The sequence below is a fragment of the Leptinotarsa decemlineata genome, unplaced genomic scaffold, assembly GCF_025532065.1.
Source record: "Leptinotarsa decemlineata unplaced genomic scaffold, Ldec_3_MD MMD2_tig00026328_RagTag_RagTag, whole genome shotgun sequence".
Taxonomy (NCBI): Eukaryota; Metazoa; Arthropoda; class Insecta; order Coleoptera; family Chrysomelidae; genus Leptinotarsa; species Leptinotarsa decemlineata.
The window spans coordinates 375,061-400,173 of NW_027412688.1; the positions used below are offsets into that span (position 1 = coordinate 375,061).

At 34.8% G+C, this 25,113-nt stretch overlaps 3 protein-coding genes across 5 annotated transcripts in view; 2 read left to right on the top strand and 1 right to left on the bottom strand.

Annotated features, from left to right (window-relative positions):
* Positions 1-907: 907 nt before the first annotated feature.
* LOC111514497 (contactin-1) lies at positions 908-10,408 on the top strand. Its single transcript, XM_023170733.2, is given in 7 exon segments — positions 908-1,097; positions 1,154-1,405; positions 2,831-3,009; positions 3,965-4,094; positions 4,152-4,175; positions 4,178-4,294; positions 4,604-10,408. Coding segments are annotated over 7 exon segments (918 nt in total). The 5' UTR covers positions 908-1,042; the 3' UTR covers positions 4,765-10,408.
* Positions 10,409-10,634: 226 nt separating this feature from the next.
* Positions 10,635-11,279, top strand: LOC111514498 (uncharacterized). The gene is made up of 2 exons (XM_023170735.2): positions 10,635-10,822; positions 10,989-11,279. The coding sequence occupies exons 1-2, from the start codon at positions 10,732-10,734 to the stop codon at positions 11,162-11,164; spliced, it is 267 nt and encodes an 88-aa protein (XP_023026503.2). The 5' UTR covers positions 10,635-10,731; the 3' UTR covers positions 11,165-11,279.
* Positions 11,280-12,795: 1,516 nt separating this feature from the next.
* Myo61F (unconventional myosin 61F) overlaps positions 12,796-25,113 on the bottom strand; it is a 48,645-nt gene continuing 36,327 nt past the window's right edge. For all 3 annotated transcript variants that reach the window (XM_023170768.2, XM_023170767.2, XM_023170766.2), the window contains exons 11-18: positions 24,685-24,916; positions 24,400-24,630; positions 20,332-20,615; positions 20,153-20,271; positions 15,318-15,533; positions 15,162-15,262; positions 15,009-15,105; positions 12,796-12,986 (exon numbers count right to left, since the gene is read on the bottom strand). In XM_023170768.2, coding sequence (XP_023026536.2) covers positions 12,972-12,986; positions 15,009-15,105; positions 15,162-15,262; positions 15,318-15,533; positions 20,153-20,271; positions 20,332-20,615; positions 24,400-24,630; positions 24,685-24,916 — 1,295 coding nt within the window. In that variant the 3' untranslated portion in view covers positions 12,796-12,971. The remainder of the gene's footprint in view (positions 12,987-15,008; positions 15,106-15,161; positions 15,263-15,317; positions 15,534-20,152; positions 20,272-20,331; positions 20,616-24,399; positions 24,631-24,684; positions 24,917-25,113) is intronic.

The window sequence follows — 25,113 nt, forward strand, 5'->3', positions numbered from 1 at the left end:
TAGTTTTTTTTAATGGATGACAGTTACAGTGGAAACGATATATGTGATCCTTGACAAGGTCATCACTTCTAATTATTGGAGACACACATTTATAATTTGATGACTTTTTTATTTGTGGAATCATAAAACAACGATAAAAATAAAAACAACAATTACTCAAACGTCAAACTCAACGAAAACACTGATGATTTTGAGAAAGAATTCTAATGGCAAACATCTATTCATTGTAATATTGTTCGGCAGGAATGTAACAGTTAGCTCTTCATAATGACTTCATTCGTTGGGTGTAGAGTTGTGAGGAGAGGATTTCTACAAGAACTTTGAATGCAAAGAGCAATTACTTTCAACTTTGCTGATTCCTTTACTCCACACAATATCACATGATTGTTTATTTTCTGAATTATTTCTGTTGAGTTGCTCAACGAATATTTCGAGAAATGTTTCTGTTAAAATAACAATGTTCCGAGAAATATCAGTATAAAATAACATATTGACATTTTCTATGATCTTGAGTTTTCTATCGCCACTCTATCTCTATGGCAATAGTCCCTTCGTTTATATTTAAGCTGTGGCAGGGTTCTCATAATACAAACCCTGAAGCTGTATGATCCAACGAAAACTGCTTCCTACGCCATTGACAAAGTGTTTCTTGAACCTAGAACTTAGGTACTTGTTAAGTACTTAGGTACTTGTTTACATCATCGGCAGAATGGCAGTTAAAACCTTATATGAAGATGCATAAGATTCAAGAAATACTATTTTAATAACTTAAGAAGCACTGTTCGCTCTACAGGGCATCAACTCGAATGCAGCAATATTATAATAATATCTGTGGTTACTGTTACGTCAATGTCAAATGTCAAATGAAGCAGAACTCAAAAAAAAAGGAAAAAGGGAGGGCCTAGACTAGAGCCTGTCACTACTGTCACAGTCACTGTCATTAGTGACAATTTAAATATTTTAATGTTTGTTGTTATTCTTCGTTATATCTTTTAACAATGATGAATTTTCCATAAAGTCTGTGAATAAATATCATGGAATTATGTACAAATTCACAGGATTTGTGTATTTTTTCGTTCATTGGGTTTTGACAACCGGTAGCAGTCTTGACATTGGCTTAATCATTCAAAATACCAAATATTTTTCATTGCAGGAACCAATTCGAAGGTGCTTTACGTAAATATCGGCCGTAATTTGACGATACCATGTCCCATTCACCGAACGAAGGACGTTATGTGGGTAAGGGAGGGCCGAGATTTTCAAAGACATTCTCGAATGACTGTTCAGGAAGATGGTTCTCTATTCATACATCAAGTTGACAGAAATGACTCTGGGGTATACTCTTGCAGTAGGGAAAATGTTGTGAATTCTGACGTCAACTCAAAAATCGAAGTGAAAGTTAGAAGTAAGTGGGATATCTTAATCATCTACTGATGTGAATGGTCACAATTCAAATATAAATACAACTAACACAGTCAGCGAATAGAAGTAATTTCTGTTCGTTAACATTTGTCAGTATTAACGAGAATTATAATAATTGTATAGTGTGGCCAGTAAAGTCCACATCATATAATTTTTTTTTAATTGATTGCTTTGTTTAAGATGATAAACAACCCCATAACAATTCTCAAAACTAGGGAGATTTCTGTGGATTGTGCTTAGTCTCATTTTATATGATGGAATTGGCCGATATTCAAAAATCCATTAAGTATTCAAAAAACAGTTATTGTGAAATTTTCACTGTTAGGTGTTTATACTATAGATTTCAACAGATTTTCAATAGAAGTAATATGAAAGTTTATGCTAATCAAGTGACTACTTTTTTTGGGTAATTTTCCATCTCGATCAAAGTAGAAATATTATTCCAGAGTTGAATTACTAATTTTTCCATATTTGACATACTTAGATTAAAAATATTACTGATGTGAAACAATTGTTAATGCATCACGAACACTTTTTCTTGTTTCATATCTTCCAAGGGTGCAAGAAAATAAAGAGTATTGAAAAAGAAAATGTGAAAGGACGTTAAATATACAAATTTTTTTGATTCTTAATTCTCAGATTACTATGATTGCGAAGTTATGTACTTATCATGTTCTCAAATATATCTAGTCTCACGAATGTTTTGTACTCAATGAAATAAGGTCTGTACATGCCTCTTTACAAACCTCACGGTATTTCATCGGTAGCTGCCTTATTTATTTTGGAAACCGTGCTTAATGAAAAAAAATATCCATTTTGTGTGACTCCTATTTCTGCATACAATACTCGTAGCCGCAATATCAACATTAATCCGCTTATCCCACTAGTTTCTCAGTTGGAGACTCGATTATATTCAATGGGATCAAATTATCTGACCATCTGTTAGCTTAAACTAAAGAAATAAGAGTGCTCAACAGATTCAGAAAGGTAGTTGAAATGATACTTGTTAACAGAACATATTATACTGTTCAGGAGTATCTGGATGATCATTTGTCTCTGATCAAAACCAGATTTTAAGAACATAGGCAGTATGCGCTTTGTGTCATTTAATTTCATCCACCCGGGATGGATATTACTTTCTCCATCTGCCTGAAGACGAATTGAAAAATTGCCCCCAGTACAGTTACTGTGAAGTTCCAATTACTCATCTGTAATATGAAAGTGCATATAACTTTCCTGTTGAGTGTATTGCGTGCAATAAGCAGACTGAATCGACTTCGTCACTGATGTAAAACTCCTCTCAGTTCAGTGAAAATGTCTAGAGTTTTCGTTTTTATGACTCGAGTAGAAAATTTGAAATGTATAATTCCCAATTCGTTTAGTATTCTTCAATTGAACAATTTTGTAGCTCCTCCGCCAGCTTTAGTTAATGTTTTTGTGAGACCGAGTACCATTCTAGCCCTCCTCTTGTGGGAAGTGGGGGGCAATGGAGGTTTCCCTATTATCAATTTCACTGCTCAGTACCGACTAGCCTATACAAATGACAGTTGGATACCTATATCGCCCAACCACATCACTCCTAATTCTGTAAGTTGTATGTGAGGTGGCTTAGAGTATGTTCCATATCAAGTATTCCATTCAAAAAAATTCAAATACAGAAGCAACTCCATAACAGTTCCGATAAACTGAAAATAGATGCAAATATAGTGTTTCCAAAAATTCGCCACTTTTGGGTTTGAAACTATTACAGAGTGTCCAAATATTTTATTATTTTGAAAGTTACCCTATAGATTTGGTATTCAATTGAAGGCCTGATTAAGTGAGGGTTTTCTTATGAAAAATGGATCGAAAATGTTGTTTAGATTTTGTTGAAACAATTAGACGATTTTATTTTAAGTTAGCTTCAAATCTATTCCAAACATAAAAAAATGCAGTTTTTCACTAATAATTCTCAAACTCTTCCAGATGATTTTTCTTGCAAAAGTAAAATACTCGATATTGAAGACTCTATAAAATGTTATATGCAATGTGGTTATTTTGAAAAGGAACCTAACTGAACAGAAACATAAATACTAATTTGAAATTTAGAAACTACAAACTAAATATATCTGTGAATAATAAATTCAAACCCAATAAATTTGGAGTTTGAAAACATATTATTCAATTAAATAGAACTGGCCCATACTTGATGAAAGTCCATATTGAAACTCATTAATACAGCTTCTTGTATGATTTATAGTGAAAATCATATAATAAACTGTATTAATGAGTTTTTTTTTACATATTGTTTAGACAAAGTATGCTTTTTTCAACCTTCAGACACTGTATATCAAGAGTTCCGCGTTGCTTGAAAATTTGTACCATTGAAACATACTTGATATGGATGTAGTATATTTTTTTATTTCATGTAACATATAGGTGATCATTAGATTTTAATTTTTTCTTTGTTAAAGGTCCGTTATTGTTGTATAATTTCGTTGACTTGATAGCATGCATCGTCGTAAAGTTAATGAAATTCTATGAATTTTCAATAATTTTTCAGCGACAGATTGAAGTTTATAAGTTGGTCCCTAATACCACATACCAATTCAGAATATGGGCAACAAACCAGTTGGGCAGAGGTGTTATAACGGAAGTCTATGGTAAAACTTTGGATGTTTATAATGAAATAGGTATATTTCACATCTGCTTGGACTCTGTTGTTGTACTAATTAATATCTTCATTTAAGAATTGGCGAGACATTTATTAGAAGGGCTGATGAATTCGATACGAGGGTTTGGGCTGTAGCTGTCGGTATTGTGATGGGAACTTTGATTCTGCTAGGTTTAGGAACTTGTTTTCTACTTTATCAGGAATGTAAAGTACCAGGAGGTAAGTGAGATTAACAATAATAGTAATAATAACGAAAGCTGGAAAGCTTGACACATCTGTAATAAATCCACATTCAAAAACAATGGATGCGTGTCAGTAAAATATTGAATATTACTTTCAGTATCGATTTCAAGAACTGCTCAAAACTGCCAAATTTTCAATTCGGTTGGGAAGTTTGTAATCCTGAATATTTTCTAGTATGTCTGTGGTGTACAGATGTTAAATGTTGTGCAACTATCGTTACCTCAATCTTAGCAAGATTTTTTTATGATCAGGATTTGCGTAACCCAAGTAAATTGTTTATTCCAGCTGTGGAAGAACAAGAAATTATAGAATTGGTACCAAACATTATTTTAAATCCAGGCTTTGACCCGAACACCAATGCGGAACAGGTACCTGACGAAAACTCCAATAGCGAAACTCCCTTTCGACTCAATAATAACACTGTCGTACAACCTAATAATTTGTAAGGTTTACAACTTCTCGATCATTGTTTGAGGTATCTTTTTAGAGTTGTAAACAACAGTGATTGCTTTTATTTTTGAGTTCTGAGCCTGTGATTCAGTCCTAGTCACAATTTTTAGGATAGCAAACTACATTTTTGTTGATATTTACTCACTTGTTCAGCAACCTGATGAGGTTCAATATTTTATTTTGCAGAACTACTCGAAAATATTTTTATCGAAGCTGTTTTCTATAAATATGTTGAATCGAATTTCGGGTCGAGAATTTCAATATTTCCACTGATCTTATATCAGTCGAGGTACATACGTTTCATTTAGCTGACTGATAACCATAACCATATCAGATAAGTAATAATTTTATTGAACAACTGTACTTCCTTTCACTCCTCTAAACAAATATCAATCTTTCAATGAAAAAACTCAAATACTTTCTACTTTTAAAAATTCTAACTACAAAAAAATTAACTGCAAAAATTGTTTTGTGTTGGAGATCATCTAACAGTAGATGAACTCATTTTTTCTAATCATTTAGCATCAATTTACGGGGATATTAGATCCATTATAAAAAAAAAAAAACAGCAAAAGCATCACATTGGACTGAGAAATTAGTCGTTTTCTTTGAAGTTCACAAGGAAAGAATCTTAGCTTAAAATTCTGATGAGATAATGAGTTACCTTCAGTGTTACTATCTTCATTTGGAACTGCATTCTAAAGTTTTGCCAACACGGGTGGCTGGCTTCTTCAGAGGCCGGCGTGCTTTTCAATAACGGGTCCTCAAATTCCTCGACAATGTTTATCTTTGCTATGCTGATCGAGAGGTGAGACTTTTTTTTCGAAATTATTATTTTAAGCCTGAAAAAAGGAATTTCATCTCATTGCTATTTTACAAGATAAATATCACTTGTTACTATTTAAAAGACACACAAGGGTACACAATTGACTAGGTTTTTCATTGCGACAAGTGCAGAAGCGTCTCCATAAGTAAGAGCGATGACATCTGCTCTCACGATGACGCCATCTATGGGAAATAAATGATAGAACTGACCGACACTTGATGAAAGCCATTATAACGTGTGCTTTGAATACGCCATCTATGGGATCGACGGTTAACTAAATCGTCGAATATTCAAAATGCATGCTTGTGTCGAAGCTTGGCTTTGCAGTTGTAAAGCCAGCTCTCAGCTTCTACCGCAAGGCAACTATTTGGAAAATAGAGCCCCAAAACAACGCCATGGTTTTTAAGGATTGAATTCTCTGCCAATCCCATAGATAGCGTCTTTCTAAGGAGAGATGTCATCGGCCTTCTACTGGGGCTTGTCTTTTAAGAACAGTTGAGTCCAGCAACGCAGATGAGGTCTATGGCAGGTCGAAACAGCTTTGTGTGGTGTTGAATCTTAAAATGCCTTGGTTTTTGAAGATTGAATTCTCTGTCAATCCCATAGATGTCGTCTTTGTAAAGGGAGATGTCATCGGCCTTCTATTTGGGCTTGTCTTTTAAGGATAGTTGAGTCCAGCAACGCTGATGAGGTCTATTGCGGGTCGAAACAGCTTTGTCTGGTGTTGAATCATAAATGCCTTGGTTTTTCAGGATTGAATTCTTTGTCAATCCCATAGATGACGTCTTTGTAAGGGGAGATGTCATCGGCCTTCTACTTGGGCTTGTCTTTTAAAGACAGTTGAGTCCAGCAACGCTGATGAGGTCTATGGCGGGTCGAAACAGCTTTGTGTGGTTTCGAATCATAAATGCCTTGGTTTTTGAGGATTGAATTCTCTGTCAATCCCATAGATGGCGTCTTTGTAAGGGGAGATGTCATCGGCCTTCTACTTGGGCTTGTCTTTTAAGAACAGTTGAGTCAAGCAACGCTGATGAGGTCTATGGCGGGTCGAAACAGCTTTGTCTGCTGTTGAATCATAAATGCCTTGGTTTTTGAGGAATAAATTCTCTGTCAATCCCATAGATGGCGTCTTTGTAAGGGGAGATGTCATCGGCCTTCTACTTGGGCTTGTCTTTTAAAGACAGTTGAGTCCAGCAACGCTGATGAGGTCTATGGCAAGTCGAAACAGCTTTGTCTGGTGTTAAATCATAAATGCCTTGTGTTTGGGCTCTAGTTCCCAAAGAGTCTGTCTCTATATTCATTTAAACATTTTGGCAAGGTCTGGTTTCCCAAAATGTTGAAGGTCAAAAGTTTTCTGCTTTCATAATACTCGAAATGATACTCGTATGACAATTAGTTCTGAAGGCACTGTAATATAGTTAATGAATTTTATTCGAAGATTCTGTTATTGTGAGTTTTAATGAAATGCTGATACAATCGTGATGGAAAACATTATACGTGTATGTTAAGTAAAAGGATGAACGATAATGCTCTGTTTTAATTAATGATGTATTTTAATTCTTAATGTGCATAACTTTCCCATATATTTTCATCCCCTTAATTCGATTACATCAAGATGAAAGTGTTTTCTACTACAAATGAGGGTAAAAATTGATTTTTCTGCCGTAATCTAATTGAATGCTTCCTAGGTTTAGCAAACTATCGACATAGAATAGATGAAAACGAGAGTTGTGAGTTCTAGTTCCATTCGCACAAGTACCGCCGTGATTTTTTAAGATAAAGTTGTTGAAACCTTGTGTTGAAAGTAAAGAGGTTGTAATTACGTATGCTTTGTATTTTAAAACTTCCAGTTAGGGTACTATTGTAGGGTAGCTCAACAACACTGTGTTCATTGCTTTCCCGAAGGCTATGAAATTCTTGCGTTTTAGAAATATGTACATTGTAAATTTTATCAGTGCCTATGATAGTTTGATATTTACTAAAGTATTAGCTTCACGCAGAGAAATATTGACACAGACTGATTTTTCCATTTTTATTATTATGTAAATTTTGAGAATGGTATTGTGTGCAGAGTCGTATTGGCCTACATTTTGCTGTTTGATAGGATTCGAAAATCCTCGAATTGTATACTTCGAACAATAGGAATTATTCATTGCATCCCTTCTCTCCTTACATATTTAAAAAAATAATTCCATCGATGCACATTTCATTTGTAATATTTCTAGTGTGAAAGTTCTTTTAGTTTTTATTGACCGTGGTCTGCAGGTTTTTATGCCTGGCGTTTCGTCTACTGCTGCGGTAGACATTATCAAAATCGGTGTGGTAACGGTCACATCGCCTTTGGCAGTGTCTACCGCAGTAGTAGACGAAATGTCAGATATAAAACCTGCAGACCACGGCCAAAAATCCCGTAAAATAGCAAACTTTCACACAGTTATCTACGGCCGTGAAAGTTTACATTCTTTGATCAATATTTCAAATTTTTGTGATTAGTATTTGACTTTTTCTATTATATCTTAGTTTCTTTGTTGGTGAAAAACCGCTGAATGGAAGTCTCAGTATTTTCAGGGCAATATGATCGGAGACGGATGCAATATTGAATTCTTATACCCTATCGAAAAAAATTGTATGTGTTGGATTGTAAAGATCTGATCTGTACAGAATGCGTGCTTAATTTTGTTCGAATGAATTGTAAATAATGAATCGGTGGGTTTAATATAAACTGCACCAGTTGCTTTCCATATGTGATGTGCTTTTATACAAAAAAAAAATGTATACAAACGTGTATTGTCATATCAATGGAGATGTTTCATTGAAATATGTTTTATTAATCAGAAACATTTTGTAGACAGTAAGTGATTTTTTCTATGAAATGTCTCTCCTAAAAGGTATATATATGAAACATAATTTTATACATGATTCGTGATATTGATGCTGTTAGTGTTGTCATAATTTTTAAGTTGAAGGGGGAATTTCGAAGGTTCCATCCCAGTTTACTGCTTTGCTTAGCTTTACTAGATGATTTGGAAATGTAGATCTTCTATCGATATGTTTTTGTCAATAGCCGATATTATCTTCTTTCCGAAGATTGTTTTTGGGGCTCGGCTTGCTTTCGAGTATACATCTATAAATGTTTTTGCTTATACATAAACAGCTTCAAAATCAGCTCCTGATTAGTAGTCTTTTTTTCTGGAAACTAGTTTTCATCAATTTCGTCTAGGCCAATTCAGCTAAAAAAGAGAAGAAGAGAAGAAACTAGAGGAATTTGTCAAACAATACATCTGTCAATCTCTACAATTAACGATTCAAAATTAACGTTTTTTGCACATCAATGCAAAATTTCTGGAGTGATTTTGATTTATTGTAACTTTCATTCAATATTTAAGATAACACTCTGATCTTTAAATTTATTGTCGAACACAATCTATCATGTCTCAGTTATAGTTGCATATGGATAATAGTAACTTTAAGCAGGATCTAGAGAAATATTTTATCAATTCAAAGTAAAAATACTTGCAGCTAATTAGTAGATATGAACGCTTGATATTGGCCTATCGAATATGACTTACATAGAATGGAATGATTCACGAGTTTCATTTCATTCAAAAATTCTGAGATGAATCCTATTAAATAATTTATTTAATTGGTTTGTAGAAGCTGAAAACTATTTTTTCTCATATTCTCTGAAGAATAGTTTTCACTTTCATTATTTATATCTGCAAACATTCAACGGTACTTGACATAATTTTAGTGGGGGCATAGAAATTGCCATAATGGGTAAATAAAAACAATAATATTCAGAAACACACAAGATGAACCGAATTATATCAAGATATTATTTCAAAACTATTTTATCTAAAACTACAGTGATATGAAGGAAAACACAAGAAACACTGATGCTTTATAACAGTCATATGGACAATTTTTCAAATAAATACTTGAAGATGGGAACTAAGAATTATAGAAAAGTTTGAGAAATATGTGGAAGAATCAGAATGCTGGAATGAAATTGGCCAAAACTTTCCTATAAGAATTATTTTTATTTCCACTGTAGAAAGTTTACAAAACCGCGACAGCAAGATTAGATATACTACTTCCAGATTGAAACATTTCATATTATAAAAACATTACTATGATCTGCAGTCTGATCAGATAATTAATTCTAATCTAGTTTTAATTACATATAATGAGCGGAATCAAAATAAATTTTTTCAGTAAGTTATCAAAATGCTCAAACTACTGAAAGGAATACTGAAATTGTTATTTCTCTATTTTTCACTTTGTCTATAAACATTTCTGTGAATTATCAGTATGATTCGGGGTATTTTATCAAGTCAACATTGTACCTTTTGATGTTATAAATTTGTAAATTATGATAATTTTTATGCACCCATTTCAGTTAACTTTTTGAAGGTTGTGACATTGCCTGAAATTCTGTGAATGATTACGGTTTACCTTACAGTTACTGCTTATCTTTGTGAATAAGTTACCTTTCAATTAGTGTCTATCAATAATCTATTTATATATATATACTTAAACTCTTGAAACTTTTTTTCAGATCTGCTTATAATTTACGAATTTATTTTTATTCTGTGGTACCTAGAATGTAAAAACAATGAACATTTATAAAACATCATTCGTTCTACTGAAAATAGGGATCTCAATTTTTGAGATCTAAAAAGTTTTTGAGGTTGGTAATATTTTCATGTGTGCCATATCTTCATGAATTATTCAAGAACTATAATTGGTGATTTAGTTTTAAGCTTATATCTTATGCATTTATTACATTCAAATAAAATTCCTTTTATTTCAAAGGAGTTTTTTTTGCTCTGTCCAGTGTATTACATTTCTATTGAAGAAAACCTTCCAAGAGGTTATTTTTCAAATATTGATTAAAGATCTGATGCATTTATTATTTCAAATATTACTTGCTAATTCAAGTTAGTTGAGTAACCGAGCGCAGTTTGTCGAGCGACCTTTGTCGGATAGCCTTCATAGAAGAGGCCAAAAACGCGAAAGAGAAGAAGAATAAACCGCACATAACCTAATTTAATGAATTTCTGGTTCTTTGAAGTGTTTATTTTTATTGTGTTTTGGGGTTTCTTGAGTTGTTACAGTAATCAACAGTTGATGCAAAATGGCTCAAGGAAAAATGAAGGTGAAAGCTAAGCTACCTAGTAATGTAAAATCGAAAAAGTCGAATGGCCCTAGCGCTACTCAAAGGTCTAGTAAGTATAATGCAATACTACTTCTTGTCGTTTTATGGGGTATGCTTCCACATATTGTGGAAGGACATTTACTACATTTCAATAGATCTCAGTCATTTTGAAGTTATATTTCTAGTAGGTCCTAATAAGTCAGATGAGCTATTTGATGTAATATTTAAACTTACAGATCGTCCTATTAAACCGAAGAAGAAACAACATGAAGAAAGTCAAAAGTTGAAGCAAATTATAAGTAAAAACATAAATAAAAAGATAGAAGAGGAAGTGAGAGCTCGAGCGTCAGGAGGACAGCAAAAACTTTCCAAAGCTCAACAAGCTGTAGCAACACATAATTCTGAATCGTGATGGAATGTTGAGTCATTGTGTAAAGATATTTAGTAGTTTATGAACAGAACACTTTTTACTGTTTGATATATATTTAATGTTTTTATATTAAATAAAAGGGTACTTTGGAGTTGAACATCAGAGTATACTTTACAGTGCACAGTGTTTAAATGGCGTCATTCAATAAATGATATTGAGCCAACATTTTTCTGCAGAAGGCGTATTTTCGTGTACTGAAAACAAATCATTTCGATTTTACATTCTTATTTTTTAATTACAAGAAAATCTTTTTTTTTTTTACTTAAAATTAAGCACGCCTGGATTTTTTTCAGTGAATCTGTCAAGTAGGTGGTGCTCCATTCAATCGGATATCAGAAAGGATGTGATTTTGTCAATAAATTAGAACACTGCTGAAACTTCTCTTGTTCTGTCACTGTTTTTTGATATATCGAAAGCGTTCGATACAGTGAGTTTCTGAGTGATAAACGTTATTTTTAGGACTTTCATCCAATAAGAAAAATTGGTTAGAATCATATATGACGAATAGAAGTGAGATGCAGTGAGATGTTTGGGTTCTCTCACATACCCAGAATGTGAATGTTGGGTGCCACAGGGTTAAGTGCTTGGACCTTTGCTGTTTCTCCAATATGTAAACTATTTGCCACAGTATCTAGATGAAGTTTATATAACAATGTTTGCTGATTACAATAATAAAGATATCAGGACACAATGTTAAACAATTTGTAACTAAATTCGAGGAGGTCGTAAACCAATTTTCTGCTTGGTGTCCAAGAAATTGATTCTGAACACGTGAAATTCTGTAATTATTGACTTTTTCCATAAAAAAAATCACGGCAAATGGGCAATTGACAACATTCAGTTTAGTATAGGAACAAAACTCTGGCACTCTATTAGACGAGAGCTTAAAATGGGATACACATATTGAACATGTCTGTTAACACCAAAATAAAGCTTATCACGCCATTGAGCAGATGAAACCATCTCTAGACACACAAGGTTTGCTTTGTATATATTTTTTCATGGTATTTTCATATATTGGCCTGAATATTATGGCGTGAGGTCGAGTAAGAACATTTAAAAGGGTATTTGTAGTTCAGAAGCGCATAATTAGACTCAGTTTCAGTTTGAATTTTCGAGACAGATGTAGACCAATATTTAGGCAAAATAAAATTTTACTGCATCTGCCATATAATATTCTCAAATGTGTTAGTTTACCAGACAAAATTTGAACACCTAACAGTCTAACGCTTTTGAACATGAACATAATACATGGAATGGAATTGGCTCATTTAACTAACACCTCATTGTGAGATATTCACTTTACCTCTTCTAGGTGCCTGCGTTTATCGTGTGAATAAGGATAACTTTGTTTAGTTTGATCTTCCTCTTGAAAATGATCACTTGGTGATCAAAACACGAGTCGAGGTGTTGAAATAATGGTTCGGTGTTGAGAAAAAACTCCAGTAATATTGATTACTACACCAAAGGTTCCAAACAATGCATCACAAATATATTTATTAGTATTCATTTACACCCGATTTACCATAAGTTACATTCTGTATCCTCAATGGTGAATAAATACGGTCGAAAATATCAATCAAGTTTCAAATTCCACATGGAGATAAATCATATTGAAATGGTTAAAAATTTTATTTACATAACTGTCAAATATTTCAAGTTTAAATAAAATTAGCAAAAACATGTAAATATATTAAATATGAAAACATTTTCTCAACAAAGAAGGAATGGCACACAATTTATTCCATAAGCAATCACTCCTGTAACTGTAGTCTTGAACTTGCGAACCTCATGGCGAGACAACCTGAAAAATAATAAAATTTAATTGTATGTTGTTTATATTTTCATAACAGGCTTCATATTTATACAGGCCATTTTTTAACTGATTCTGCTATTTTTCTATCTCGGAAACGGTAAGACGTACAAGGTCGGGTAAATTGGACAAAAGTTTAGTATTTTGGGGAACTAGAATAATCTCTTTTCTAATTTTTGGCGAATATTTCTAAAACAACCACTGATATTTTCGATCTGCAAAAAAATTATAGTTGTCTAAAATAGTAAACTTTTGTCCAATTTAACCGACCTTTAGGACTTACCGTTTCCGACATAGCAATACTAAGATCAGCTAAAAATTAGCCTGTATAAATAAAAGTTGAAAAAACTGAGAAACTTTTTGGAAACATGTGCAAACATTTGATGATTTGTATATAGTTGAGAAAAATTAACAGAAGATTGGAATATAGGGTGATTTGGGATACCAAAATATACACACATCGGAAAAGTCTAGGGATATTTTTAAAAATGGCAATAATTTTTTTTAGATCGCTTTAGGGAAAAAAAAGTTGACGGGTGATTATTAAACGAATGTAACTTACAACAAAATTTATTAAATGGTCAAAAATACTGAGTGCGCATATAAGCAAAGTTAAAAAAAATATGGCTCTTCTTTGGCATCCCGAAAAAAAATCATAATACAAAAAAATTTGGAATCAGTACAAAGTATGGCCTCCACGCTGGTTTATTACGGCCCTACATCTATCGTGCATCGATAAAATGAGATTGTCAATGTCTTGTTGAGGTACATTTGCCCATTCAGCAATTAAAAGCTCTCTCAATTGAAACGTTGTGTGAATGTTCCCCATATGCGGAGTAATTCTTTGTTGAAGCATGTCCCACACATGCTCGATGGGATTCAGGTCCGGTGATTGTGCTGGCCATGGCAATACATCAACTCCTTCGTTGGTGAGCCAGTCAGTCACTAGACGCGCGACATGTGGACGAGCATTATCGGGCATTAGGTGGAAGTTTTCACCAACAGCACCAGCAAACGGACGGACGACAGGTAGAAGAATGGTGTCGAGGTACTGTCGAGCTGTGAGGGAGCGATTTGGAAAAACGAGATCGGTTCTGCCGCCGATCATGATTCCGCCCCATGGCATTACTGTACCACCTCTGTATGTGTGGACTTCCTGGACGTGTCTCAAACGTTCATTATTTCCAGGTCGTCTCCACAGTCTTACTCGACGAGAATCTGGATGAAATCCAAATTTGGATTCGTCTGTAAACAAAACTGTGGCCCAATCATTTGCATCCCAGTTTTGATGTTCTTGACACCACTCTAATCTTCTACCGCGATTGCCTCACGACAAAGGTGGACATCTAAGTGGCCTTCTGTTGTGGAGATCTGCTTCATGCAGTCGATTTCTGACAGTATCACGACCAATGGTTACCTGGTGCGTCTGCTGCAACACGTTAACCAACTCAGGTGCTGTGATTGTCGGTTGTCTTCTTGCGGTTAAGACTAGAAATCGGTCTTGAACTGCAGTTGTAGCGCGTCCTCGCCCTGTTGTTCGGCTGGACTGCCAGTTTCACGGAAACGCCGCCACAATCGACTGATAACACTTTGGGAGACCCCCAAACGAAGAGCTACACCATTTTGTCGCATGCCACCTTGAAGAAGCCCTACAGCTCTATTCATCTCAGCCAATGGTAAGTGATGGCGTTCCATGTTAAAGCACAATATTTCCAGTTTAATTGCTGAGCAAGAACTGCATAGAATGTACAAACTCGACACTTTCAGATTATTCATTTTAGCCGAAAACCTACAGTTTGTAAAAAACTTGATAAAAGATTAGTTACCGTTTTTGCAGGCTTTGTTCAACCCATAGAAATCTACAGGGTGGTCGAGTGTACCAATTTAATCGAAATTAAACGACCTCATGTATTTATTTTTATGATATTTAGTATGTTATAAAAATATCCCTAGACTTTTCCGATGTGTGTATAAAAGGATACAAATGATTTCAACTTAAAATACATGACTCACTATCAATAAATGGCCACTTTTGTCTCTATGGATTTTTGGAACATCCCCGTGTTGAATGTCAATTGTACCATGTTTTCCCTTCATATTGTGATCAATTCTGAAACAAAAAATAAACTGAGTACCGTTCCAGGTTCGTTTTCCCCCATTACTTACTGTGACTTATCGATAATCATCAGCAGACTTCGATCATTCGTTGTATCTATAATCATCGTCAAGACTTCTATCACGTTTGGAACTTCCAGGATCAGGTCTCCCTGTTAAAAAGTTGAACTGAATCATAAAGAATCGTGACGAATTTCGAATTCATACCTTGTCTTTCTTGATTAAATCTTCGGGAATTTGGACGAGGAGCAGTTTATCTTTCTCGGGTGTTATGACGAAACGCAGCTCTTTGAGAGGCAGGCAGTGCTTTTGTTTCAGCGATCCTTTACATTCAAGCAGGTGTAAGTTTTGATGGGTGATTACCATTATGCGTTCCCTAGGCTTGTAGCCATGTCGGTCATACTTAATCACGCTGGTTGCATACTAAAATGGCAATAATAATAATAATGATAATTTTATTAACCATTATATCGGTACATAATGTACATATGGTAAGTCAATAGTTGTAATATATGTTATATACATATTAAGAATAAAAATAATAATTAGTCATACTTGAATAACAAATTAAAGAATAAAGATAAAATATAAATATAAAAACATAAAACACGGCACCTAATATTTAAATGTTACAATTTAAAAACAAATACATATATTATATTACATTGGGAATTATTCCCAGGAAGTATCAATCCAGTAGTCTTTTAAACTATAAAAACATTTTTTTATTAAGAATAGTTTCGTATTATTCTTAAAGATTTTATATGATTTTGACCCCTTGATTGAATCAGGTAATTTATTGTAAAGTGTGATATATATATATATATATATATATATATATATATATATATATATATATATATATATATATATACAAAGAGCTATTTTATCGAGTGGGTATGATATAAAAATAAAAAAATGAAACAATTAGTGGACACAACACTCCAAAAGTGGGTCAAACTGTTGTTGACTCCGTGCATATGTGTTGTTTCCTGCTTTCGGCAAACAAGTGTTGCCCATCTTTACACTTGGCTGCAACGCGCTGATGAGGCCAATAGCCAGAAACACGTGTCCGCGGTTTGCCCCACTTTTGGAGTGTTGTGATAATATATTTCCCTTACAAGAATAGGTTTGCAGCTATCACGATAATCCATATCAAAAATCAGTCTTATAATGCGCTTTTGAGCAACAAATATCACAACACAACAAAGTTTTTGTTTCGGGGTTGAAATTAGATGATTTTAATGTATTTCCACGTGTTAAAACCGAAAGTGACCATAAAAATTATATATTAGCTCTTGTTTTCAAGATATAGTATCATTATATTATATATATGTATATTGAGTTTTCAACAAATGAAATATTTCATCACCAACAGTTGGTACACAGGTTTGTTTACATAACACCCCTCTCATCAGCTGTTCTTAAGTAGTAAACATAACCTATGTGAGTTTGTCAATTGTACGCACGTGGTTGCTATCGAAATTATCGTGTGAAGTTGATTTTTAAATTAATTTAAGTGCTGATCTGAAATGCCTCGAAAGTGTGTGAATTCTGTCGATAGCTTTTGCTATATATGTGGTGAAATAACATTTAAGGCTCAGAAACGTAAAATGACACCTATCGTTAAGACAGCCTATGAACATTATTTTGGTGTGAAAGTTGGGGACCAAGATAAATCATGGGCCACTCATATATGTTGTAATTCTTGTTCCGTCATATTGCGAGAGTGGCTGAAAAATAAAAACCGGGCAATGGCTTTTGCAGTACCTATGGTTTGGCGTGAGCCTACCAATCATACAGACGACTGTTATTTCTGCTTAACTCCTCCCATTAAGCAAGGTTTATCTATGAAGAAAAGAGGAACGGTTAAATACCCTAATCTCCCATCTGCTCTTCGGCCTGTACCACACTCAGACAATTTGCCAGTCCCTTCTCCACCCCAAAACTATGAAATTTTAGAGGAAGGTGATGAAGACTGTTTAGAAGGAGCAACCCATCCTTCTACATCCTATGACCCTGATTTTGAGGTAAGCGATAGGTCTAGTGATCCGCACAGAATTAGTCAAGCAGAGTTGAGTGACCTTATAAGAGATCTTCGCTTGTCTAAGGAAAAGGCTGAGCTGTTAGGGTCAAGATTACAACAGTGGAATCTTCTAAAACATGATGTGAAAATATCACATTAGGTATTAGGTAACAAAAGAGATGATAACTTCACAGCATTGGTTAAAGAGTTTCTTCAAGCTTACCACCAACTTGGATGCAACATGTCCTTAAAAATTCATTTTCTTCACTCTCATCTTAATTTCTTCCCACAAAAACTGTGGAGCTGTGAGTGACGAACATGGAGAAAGATTCCATCAAGACATTGCCTTAATGGAACAGAGATATCAGGGCCGTTGGAATGAAGCAATGCTTGCAGACTACTGCTGGTCTGTGTGTAGGGATGCTCCAGAAGTGTTTTATAAAAGACAAGCTAAACGACAGCGATCTTACAATGAATCGGATGGACTTAATTGAAATTTGGTGGTACAAACTTCTTTCATTTGTCAAAACACTAAGAATAATGTTTTTTTTTATTAATTTTGTACTTAAAATATTCTAAAAGAAACATAACAATATTGTTTTATGTACTTTCACTTTTCACGTATATTATAACTACTCTTTAAGATTAAGTACTGTGTATCTCAAAAACCAGAGCTAATCAAAATTTTTCATTGTTATTTTCGTTTTTATCACCCCAAAATTAGTAGAAATTGACTAATTTAGTGTAGGAAACATTCAAAAAATATTTTTTTGTTGTGTTGTGATTCTATTAAAATATCTACCACATCCCCATGACATTATATTTAAGGAAATATGCGGATATGCCATTGCAAAATATATACTTGAAAGCAATTTCATCTGCTTAATCGCGAAGAATGCTGCATTAAGTTTCTTGCAAACCTCATCAATATGTAGATCCCAATTTAAAAATTCATCTAACATGATTCCTAGAAATTTAACATTATGTCCCATGGCTATTCCATCAGTTATGGCAACTCCATCTGGAATGTTATTTTTTCTATTATAAAATTTCATTGAAACAGATTTGGAGGTATTTAATATCAAATAATGGCATTCACACCATGACGTAAAGAAGTAAATGACGAAATAGTCCTTTTTCAATATAGGACGAAGAAAATAACTTTTGTTTGATTTCTACTAATATACAGTGATACACTCTCAAAAATCATAGAAAAAATGGTAAAAAAGGGTATTAGCTTTTCATTATAAATACAATATATTAACCAACTGTCAATTTGGCTTTCAGAAGGCAAAAGGCAGAAATGATGCAATCTTTTCCTTTCTTGAACATGTCTAAACACATCTCAACAATGGTGAGGTCGTAGCTGCAGTATTCTGCGATTTCTCCAAAGCTTTTGATTGTGTAAATCATGAACTTCTTTCGCAAAAGTTGAACTACTATGGCTTTAGAGGAGTTTGTAATGACTGGAGTTATAGAAAACAGTAAGATCAAAAGAAAAACTATCACAAGGATCAGTACTGGGCCCGATTCTTTTCCTCATCTATGTAAATGGCCTTGTTACTCTCTCAATTTAAGGAATTTTTACGATCTTTGCATTTGACACCATGCTCCTTTGGTATGGAAAAAATATTTCTAATATGAAAGAAACTATCTCTAGTGATTTAGAAGTTGTAAAAAAATGGTGTGACGCAAACTTTTTGTGATTTAATATTAAAAAAAACAAACCTACCCACCTTCAGCTGTAATATTAACAATTCATACTTGAATGGACAAATTCTTGAGTATAAAAACCAATCCTACCTTCATGGATAACAAATTAAAATTTGATCAACATATTTCAGCTTTGAATAAAAAATTGGAATCAGTTTTAACAATATTTGTCAATAAGATTATATTTTCTTGGACAATAAAGTATATGTTTATATCTATGATACAGACAAGTACTTGAAATAGGTACCTGAAAAATGAAAAATAGTTGAAATAAGACAAAAGTTATTTTCTTTGTCCTATATTCGAAATGAATTTCTACAAAATAAATAGGTCATCAATCGAACAAGTCCTTTTTCTGACTACGTGATGTGTATCCAGAAAATCGAAAGATTAAAAGTAGGTATGCAAAGAAGAAATAACAAGAAATTGCTGGGATAGTCAACATATAATATTGACGAGGTTACAACATTTCACATCAATAATACATTTTTTTATTCCATTATCCACGTGGATGTGGCGGAAGAACTAGGCGTCAGCTCCCATGCGGTTTTTGATGGTTGGAAAGATAAAAAATCTCGAAAAGTGGGTGCCCACGATTTGGACGATCGACAAAAACTGTCACGTTTCTAAGTTTGTTTTTTGCTTTTCTGCAACTAAAACGATCATAGGATCGTCACGTGTGATGAAAAGTGGATCCTCTACGACAATAGGACAGTGGTTGGACACCGATGAGCCACGCAGGCACTTCCCAACGGCGGTAACTCACCAAAAAAGGCCAGGGATACTGTATGGTATGTGGAAAGAAAACTCATGGATTTTGCACCACGATAACGCACCATCTCATGATTTTCTGGTCAGAAACTCAACAAACCCTATCAAACAGCCACCGTATTCACCTGATATGGTTCCGGCCAATTTATTGCTTTTTCCAAAACTCAAATTACCACTTCGAGCACCCGTTTTCAGCTGATAGATGACATAAAAGAGAACTAGCAATGACTACCGAATCGACTTCAAAAATACGTTTAAAACAATGTTTTGATGATAGGGTTGTTCTTCAGCGTGACTAATTCTCCGTACTTATTTGACGTAGAAGGATACTCACTGTATCATAAAAGGCAAATGAATATTATATCAGTTCTAGTTGTGATTTATTGTTCTGATTATGTATATTTATGTTATTCAACCCTGAAGAGGTGGACTCTTCTACGTTTTTCAAACGAAGTTCATAAAAAGCTGTGTTTTTGATAAATAATGACTGCTTAAAAATTTTCAATTTTATGAACGTGCAGTAAATACTCACAACTTCTTTATCTCCGTTAAGTTGCGTCAAATACATCTCTTTGAGGGCAAAACTCGATTCAGGCACTCTGTCGAATAAAAACATATTGGGTACTGATTCTTCGTAAGATTTCTTTTTACCTGAAAAAAGTTTACGAGAAAATCGTAGAGATGTTTCCCCCGCATAATCGATTTGCGTACCTTTGAATACACTTTCCGCCAGGACTTTGAGGTCCAGTTGTCGCTTCATTTCCGGGGTGAGTTTCAGCCGATAAACCCTCGACAAATGGCTGGCATACATTTTTTTCAAATGTTCGGAAGCTTCCTTGCAAACGTTGGGGCATGTTGGCCAATCGTTTCGATGAAGGATGTGTTTCGGAAGGCTCTTGGATAACCTGTTCAACCAGTGAATTTTGGCCAGACGAATGAACTTTTTGTTTTCTTCTGTCGGTGGACCGTTTCTTGTGATGAAGCCCTTGATGAACCTTGGAAAGGAAATTAGTAATAAGTACCTATATCCCAACATCGGAAACAAGTGAAAGAAAAATATTACGTGGGATGAACAGTTCCCAGTCCAACACACATATGGCGATACTAGTATTAAATTCATATTATTTTTAGTTGATCCTAACCTTCAAAAGGCACGTGTACAAATTTCTCAGCTGTCGGGCTATTAATTTATGGGATAGAACGTTTTGAGTGAAGCAACTTTTGTTGGTCTGAATAAAATGGACAAAAAGTTATTTCATCTGTTGCTTTTTAGCGGTTTGCTCAGTTTAAGCGAGGTAAAATAAACACCGAGGTCGATGCATCCAAAATAATTTTGGATGACCTCAAAGTAAACTCGATTGCCATACCTGAGGCTCTATAGATAACGTAGAAACGTGGTATAGTCTATCCATTCCCAATTGGAACCACCGACGGATCGAAGGAGGGGGCCAAAGGGGCAAGTGCCCCCCCCCCCCCCCCCAGAAAAAAATTCCCTTAGGGATGTGTGGTTAAGAATTGCAAACTTTTTATTGGAGCGTCAACCTTTCAAAAAAAATAATTAATTTGATGTACGTTCTAATTTTATTTTAATTTGGGCGGTGGTAGTGGCAGAAGAAATTTGCAACCTTGTGACAAAACCATTTCGATAATCGCCATTACAATTTGTTATTGTTGCTTTGATAAGTAAATAAATGAACTTTCCACACTACATGGTAGAATATAATAGCTAAAACATATTTTCCTATATGAATCAAAACGTAGGGTAGACCTACAGGTAAGGTATTTATCTATAACTTGGTGGTTTTGAAAAGTTAGGGGTGAACTAAGAAATCTCGATTGCCCCCCCCCCCGAAATCATGGTCTGGATCCGTCACTGATTACAACGGCAATGAAAATAAGAGTACAGTCATAAACATTTCTTGCCTGTGACCCCTAGTCGCCCAGATAGTTAGTAAACGTGCTATCAAATGTAGTTGAGGAATAAAGGCTCGGCTAGCTGGACTGGCTGAATACTAACTTTTTGTCCGTTTCACAATATTTCTTTATCAGTGCCGTGTGTTCGTGGGGTTAGGTGAGGTAGTGAGTGGTTTTGCAAACCGATTTTTGAAAAATTTTTCTAGAGATCAATTACCCTAATACCAAACTAATATTTTTGGACTCGACGCGCGTTTCGCTAACAAGGTTAGCGAAACGCGCGTTGTCAACAAGGTTGACAATAATAGATTATTATGCGGACAAATTAATTTGCAGGTAGTGGTTCCACCAGTTAATTACCGAAAAATCAATTTGGATAATCATCATTTAACAAACAAAGTCCACATCGGACCAAAAAACTTTAGATATATAAACAGCTAACCCTTGTCTTTAGATTCAGTATCAGTTTGCGTTTCCTGAAGATGCTAACCTTGTTAGCGAAACGGGCGTCGAGTGCAGAAATATCAGTCTGGTGTTAGGTTAATTGATCTCTAAATCAACTTTTACACCAAAGGTTCCAATCTCATCGTTTAAACTGATTTTTGTGAAAATCTTAGTGTTTTTGGAAACCTTTTGAAACAAATGATAACTTTACGTGTGAGGAATCTGTGTCAATCGACAGGGATCCGGAATTTGAAAATAAGGACTTACATGTTCAAGTACAGCGAGTAATTTTAAATATTCATGAATGCTTGAAGAAGGAAAACTGTCACACTTCACAGAATGCTATTGTGAATAGAATATGCGAGTTAACGAAACTATCTCGTTCGACAGTTCTTCGAGTCATTAAAATAGGGGATGTCATTGACCATGCAATGAATCGAAAACAAAGGAATAAAAAATTCGCAAACGTTGATGGTGCTACCAAAGATGTGATTCGGCGAACAATTTATGGTATATACCAAAAAAATGAAGTACCAACCTTGGAAATGATTTGGTATAAATTACTCGACTATCCCGATTACAATTACAAATCTTTAGAACCTCTACGAGGTGTCTTATAGTCTTGTGGTTTCAAATATAAAAAATTGAACAATCGGAGGTCATAATGGAATCGACACGCATTGTTCAACTCCGACAAGAATATTTGAGGCGAATGAAAAGCAACCGAGAATCCAGCAAACATATAATCTATCTCGACGAAACTTGGTTTGACACCCATGATGTTGTCAAATATGGCTGGGTTGACGAAACCAAGTATTGCGCTTTGAACACACCTTCTTCAAGGGGAAAACTTGTTATAATTTTGCATGCCGGGAATGAAAATGGTTTCGTACCTAACGCTTTGCTTCTGTCGGCCAAAAATATAAAAGATTCGTCTGTTGATTATCACGAAGATATGACTGCGGCTTTATTCGAAACCTGGTTCAGTGAGCAGCTTCTCCCAAATATTCCTCCAAACTCGGTTATTGTTATGGATAACGCTTTGTATCATTCTCGGTTATTGACTACAATACCAAACAATAACACAAAAAAGCAGATATTGTTGATTTCATGCGAAATCATGACATGGAAATACCCGAAAAGATTCCAACGAAAAAGGTATTACTGGCGACCATAAAACAACGTAATTTCAAAAAAGAGTATATTATTGATTCGATGTGTGAAACACGTGGTCATATTCTCTTACGTTTGCCTCCATACTATTGTGTGTTCAATCCAATTGAAATGGTTTGGGCCACAATGAAAGAAAGCTTGCGGAAATGTAATCAGTCACTGAGTTTGAATGCTGCAGTGCTTGACAATATAAGGCGAGTGGTGAATGAAGTAGGTAATAGTGATGTGTGAAAGAATTGTGTGGCCCACGTTACAAAAGAAGAGAACAAATATTATGTGCAAAGTCCGATCGTTATTCAACCCGATGGTGATTCCACCTCATCCGAATATAGCGAAGAAGAATTTTGATTTTTCTAGAAATTTTGTTGGCCTCTATTATTTTGTAAATATATGTTTGACGAGAATTCGGTGTGATTATTTGTGTTTTCATTGTATTTTAGAGTTTTCGACTCGGAAATCAACCACCTTAAATTCCATAATTACCCATGGTGGAAAAATTCAGTTGAGATAACTTTTTCATAGGGTGATCAATTGCTATGATTGTAAGAATAAGTAACTGAAAAACTACCACTGAAAAATGATATGCCGAGGCCTATGTCGAGGCGGGAATTCCTTCTCTGTGCTGTTCCATATTGGAAATACTATAGACATATCGTGCATAAATATTTGGGTATGCGAAAGCTCTGATCAAAGTGGGTGCTGCGTAAGCTTATAGTCGACCCAAAACTACAACGAATTGATGGTTCCGAGCAGTGTTTGAAGTTGGTCGACCATAAAAAACTCGAATTCATGCGACGATATGTGACAATGGATGAAACATGTCTCCACCATTTCACTCCAGAACCAAAAAGATCATTATGTGAGTGAACCGTACTTGGTGAACCAACTCCAAAGCGTGCAAAGACGTGACAACCAGCTGGTAAGGTTATGGTATCAGTATTTTGGGATTCGCATGGTATATTAATTATCGAGTATTTCCATAAGGAAAAAACCATCAACAGCAACTATTACATAGCGTTATTGCAGCGGTTGAAGGTTTGAATCGCGGAAAAACGCCTCCATTTGTTGTTGCAACAAGACAATACACCGTGTCATAAATCAATGAAAACAATGGCAAAATTGGATGAATTGGGCTTCGAATTGCATACACCATACAGTCCAGATCTAACCCCCAGCGACTTTTTCCTATTCACACACCTCAAGAGAATGCTCGCTGGAAAAAGAGAGAATGTACGGTTGAAAACTTACTTTCTAATAGCGACAGCAGCCTTTCTTCTCCTTTCTGCTAGGCGAATAGCGAGGAATCTTCTGAAATATTTCTGCATAACGATAGCCGATTCTCTCATCTTCAAATATTTCCTCCTCTGAAGCAAGCCTTTCCAAGAAGCCTGAATTATCGACGCGATCTCATGCTTCTTCAGTTGGAAGGCATCTTCTGTTCGGAAGAGGGTTCTGGGATGTCTGATGAAAATTTTTGTCCTGAAAAGCGGGGAATTGAATGAAATCGGGTTTTTATTGTTGACACGTCATTACTTTCCCATCTGGTATTCTTCCTGGCTGTAGCCCAGATAATTCACAAGTATTTGGACGCCTTCTTTAGCATTTCCACGATAGTTTGGCCACGTCTCATTTGATAAACATTTGTATCTGTGTAGGAATTGCTCGTAGTTGCGACGGTAGGCAAATCCGGCTCTCCTGACTCGCAAGTTTTCCATCAAACCTAAATATCTGATTTGATTTGTTACGAGATCAGTGTCAAAATGACCTGGAAAAAAAACGGGATAATTATACCACACTAGCTTTTATAATTTTATAGCTTGAGGATCTATATAACTTGAGCGAGATTAATTTTACCAAATTACAAGTCCACAACCTCAATAGGGAGGAGGAATATCATAAGCTCATTCATACTATTATAAGAGGCTACCATGCAAGCCTATACAATTTTGATATGGTTCCTAG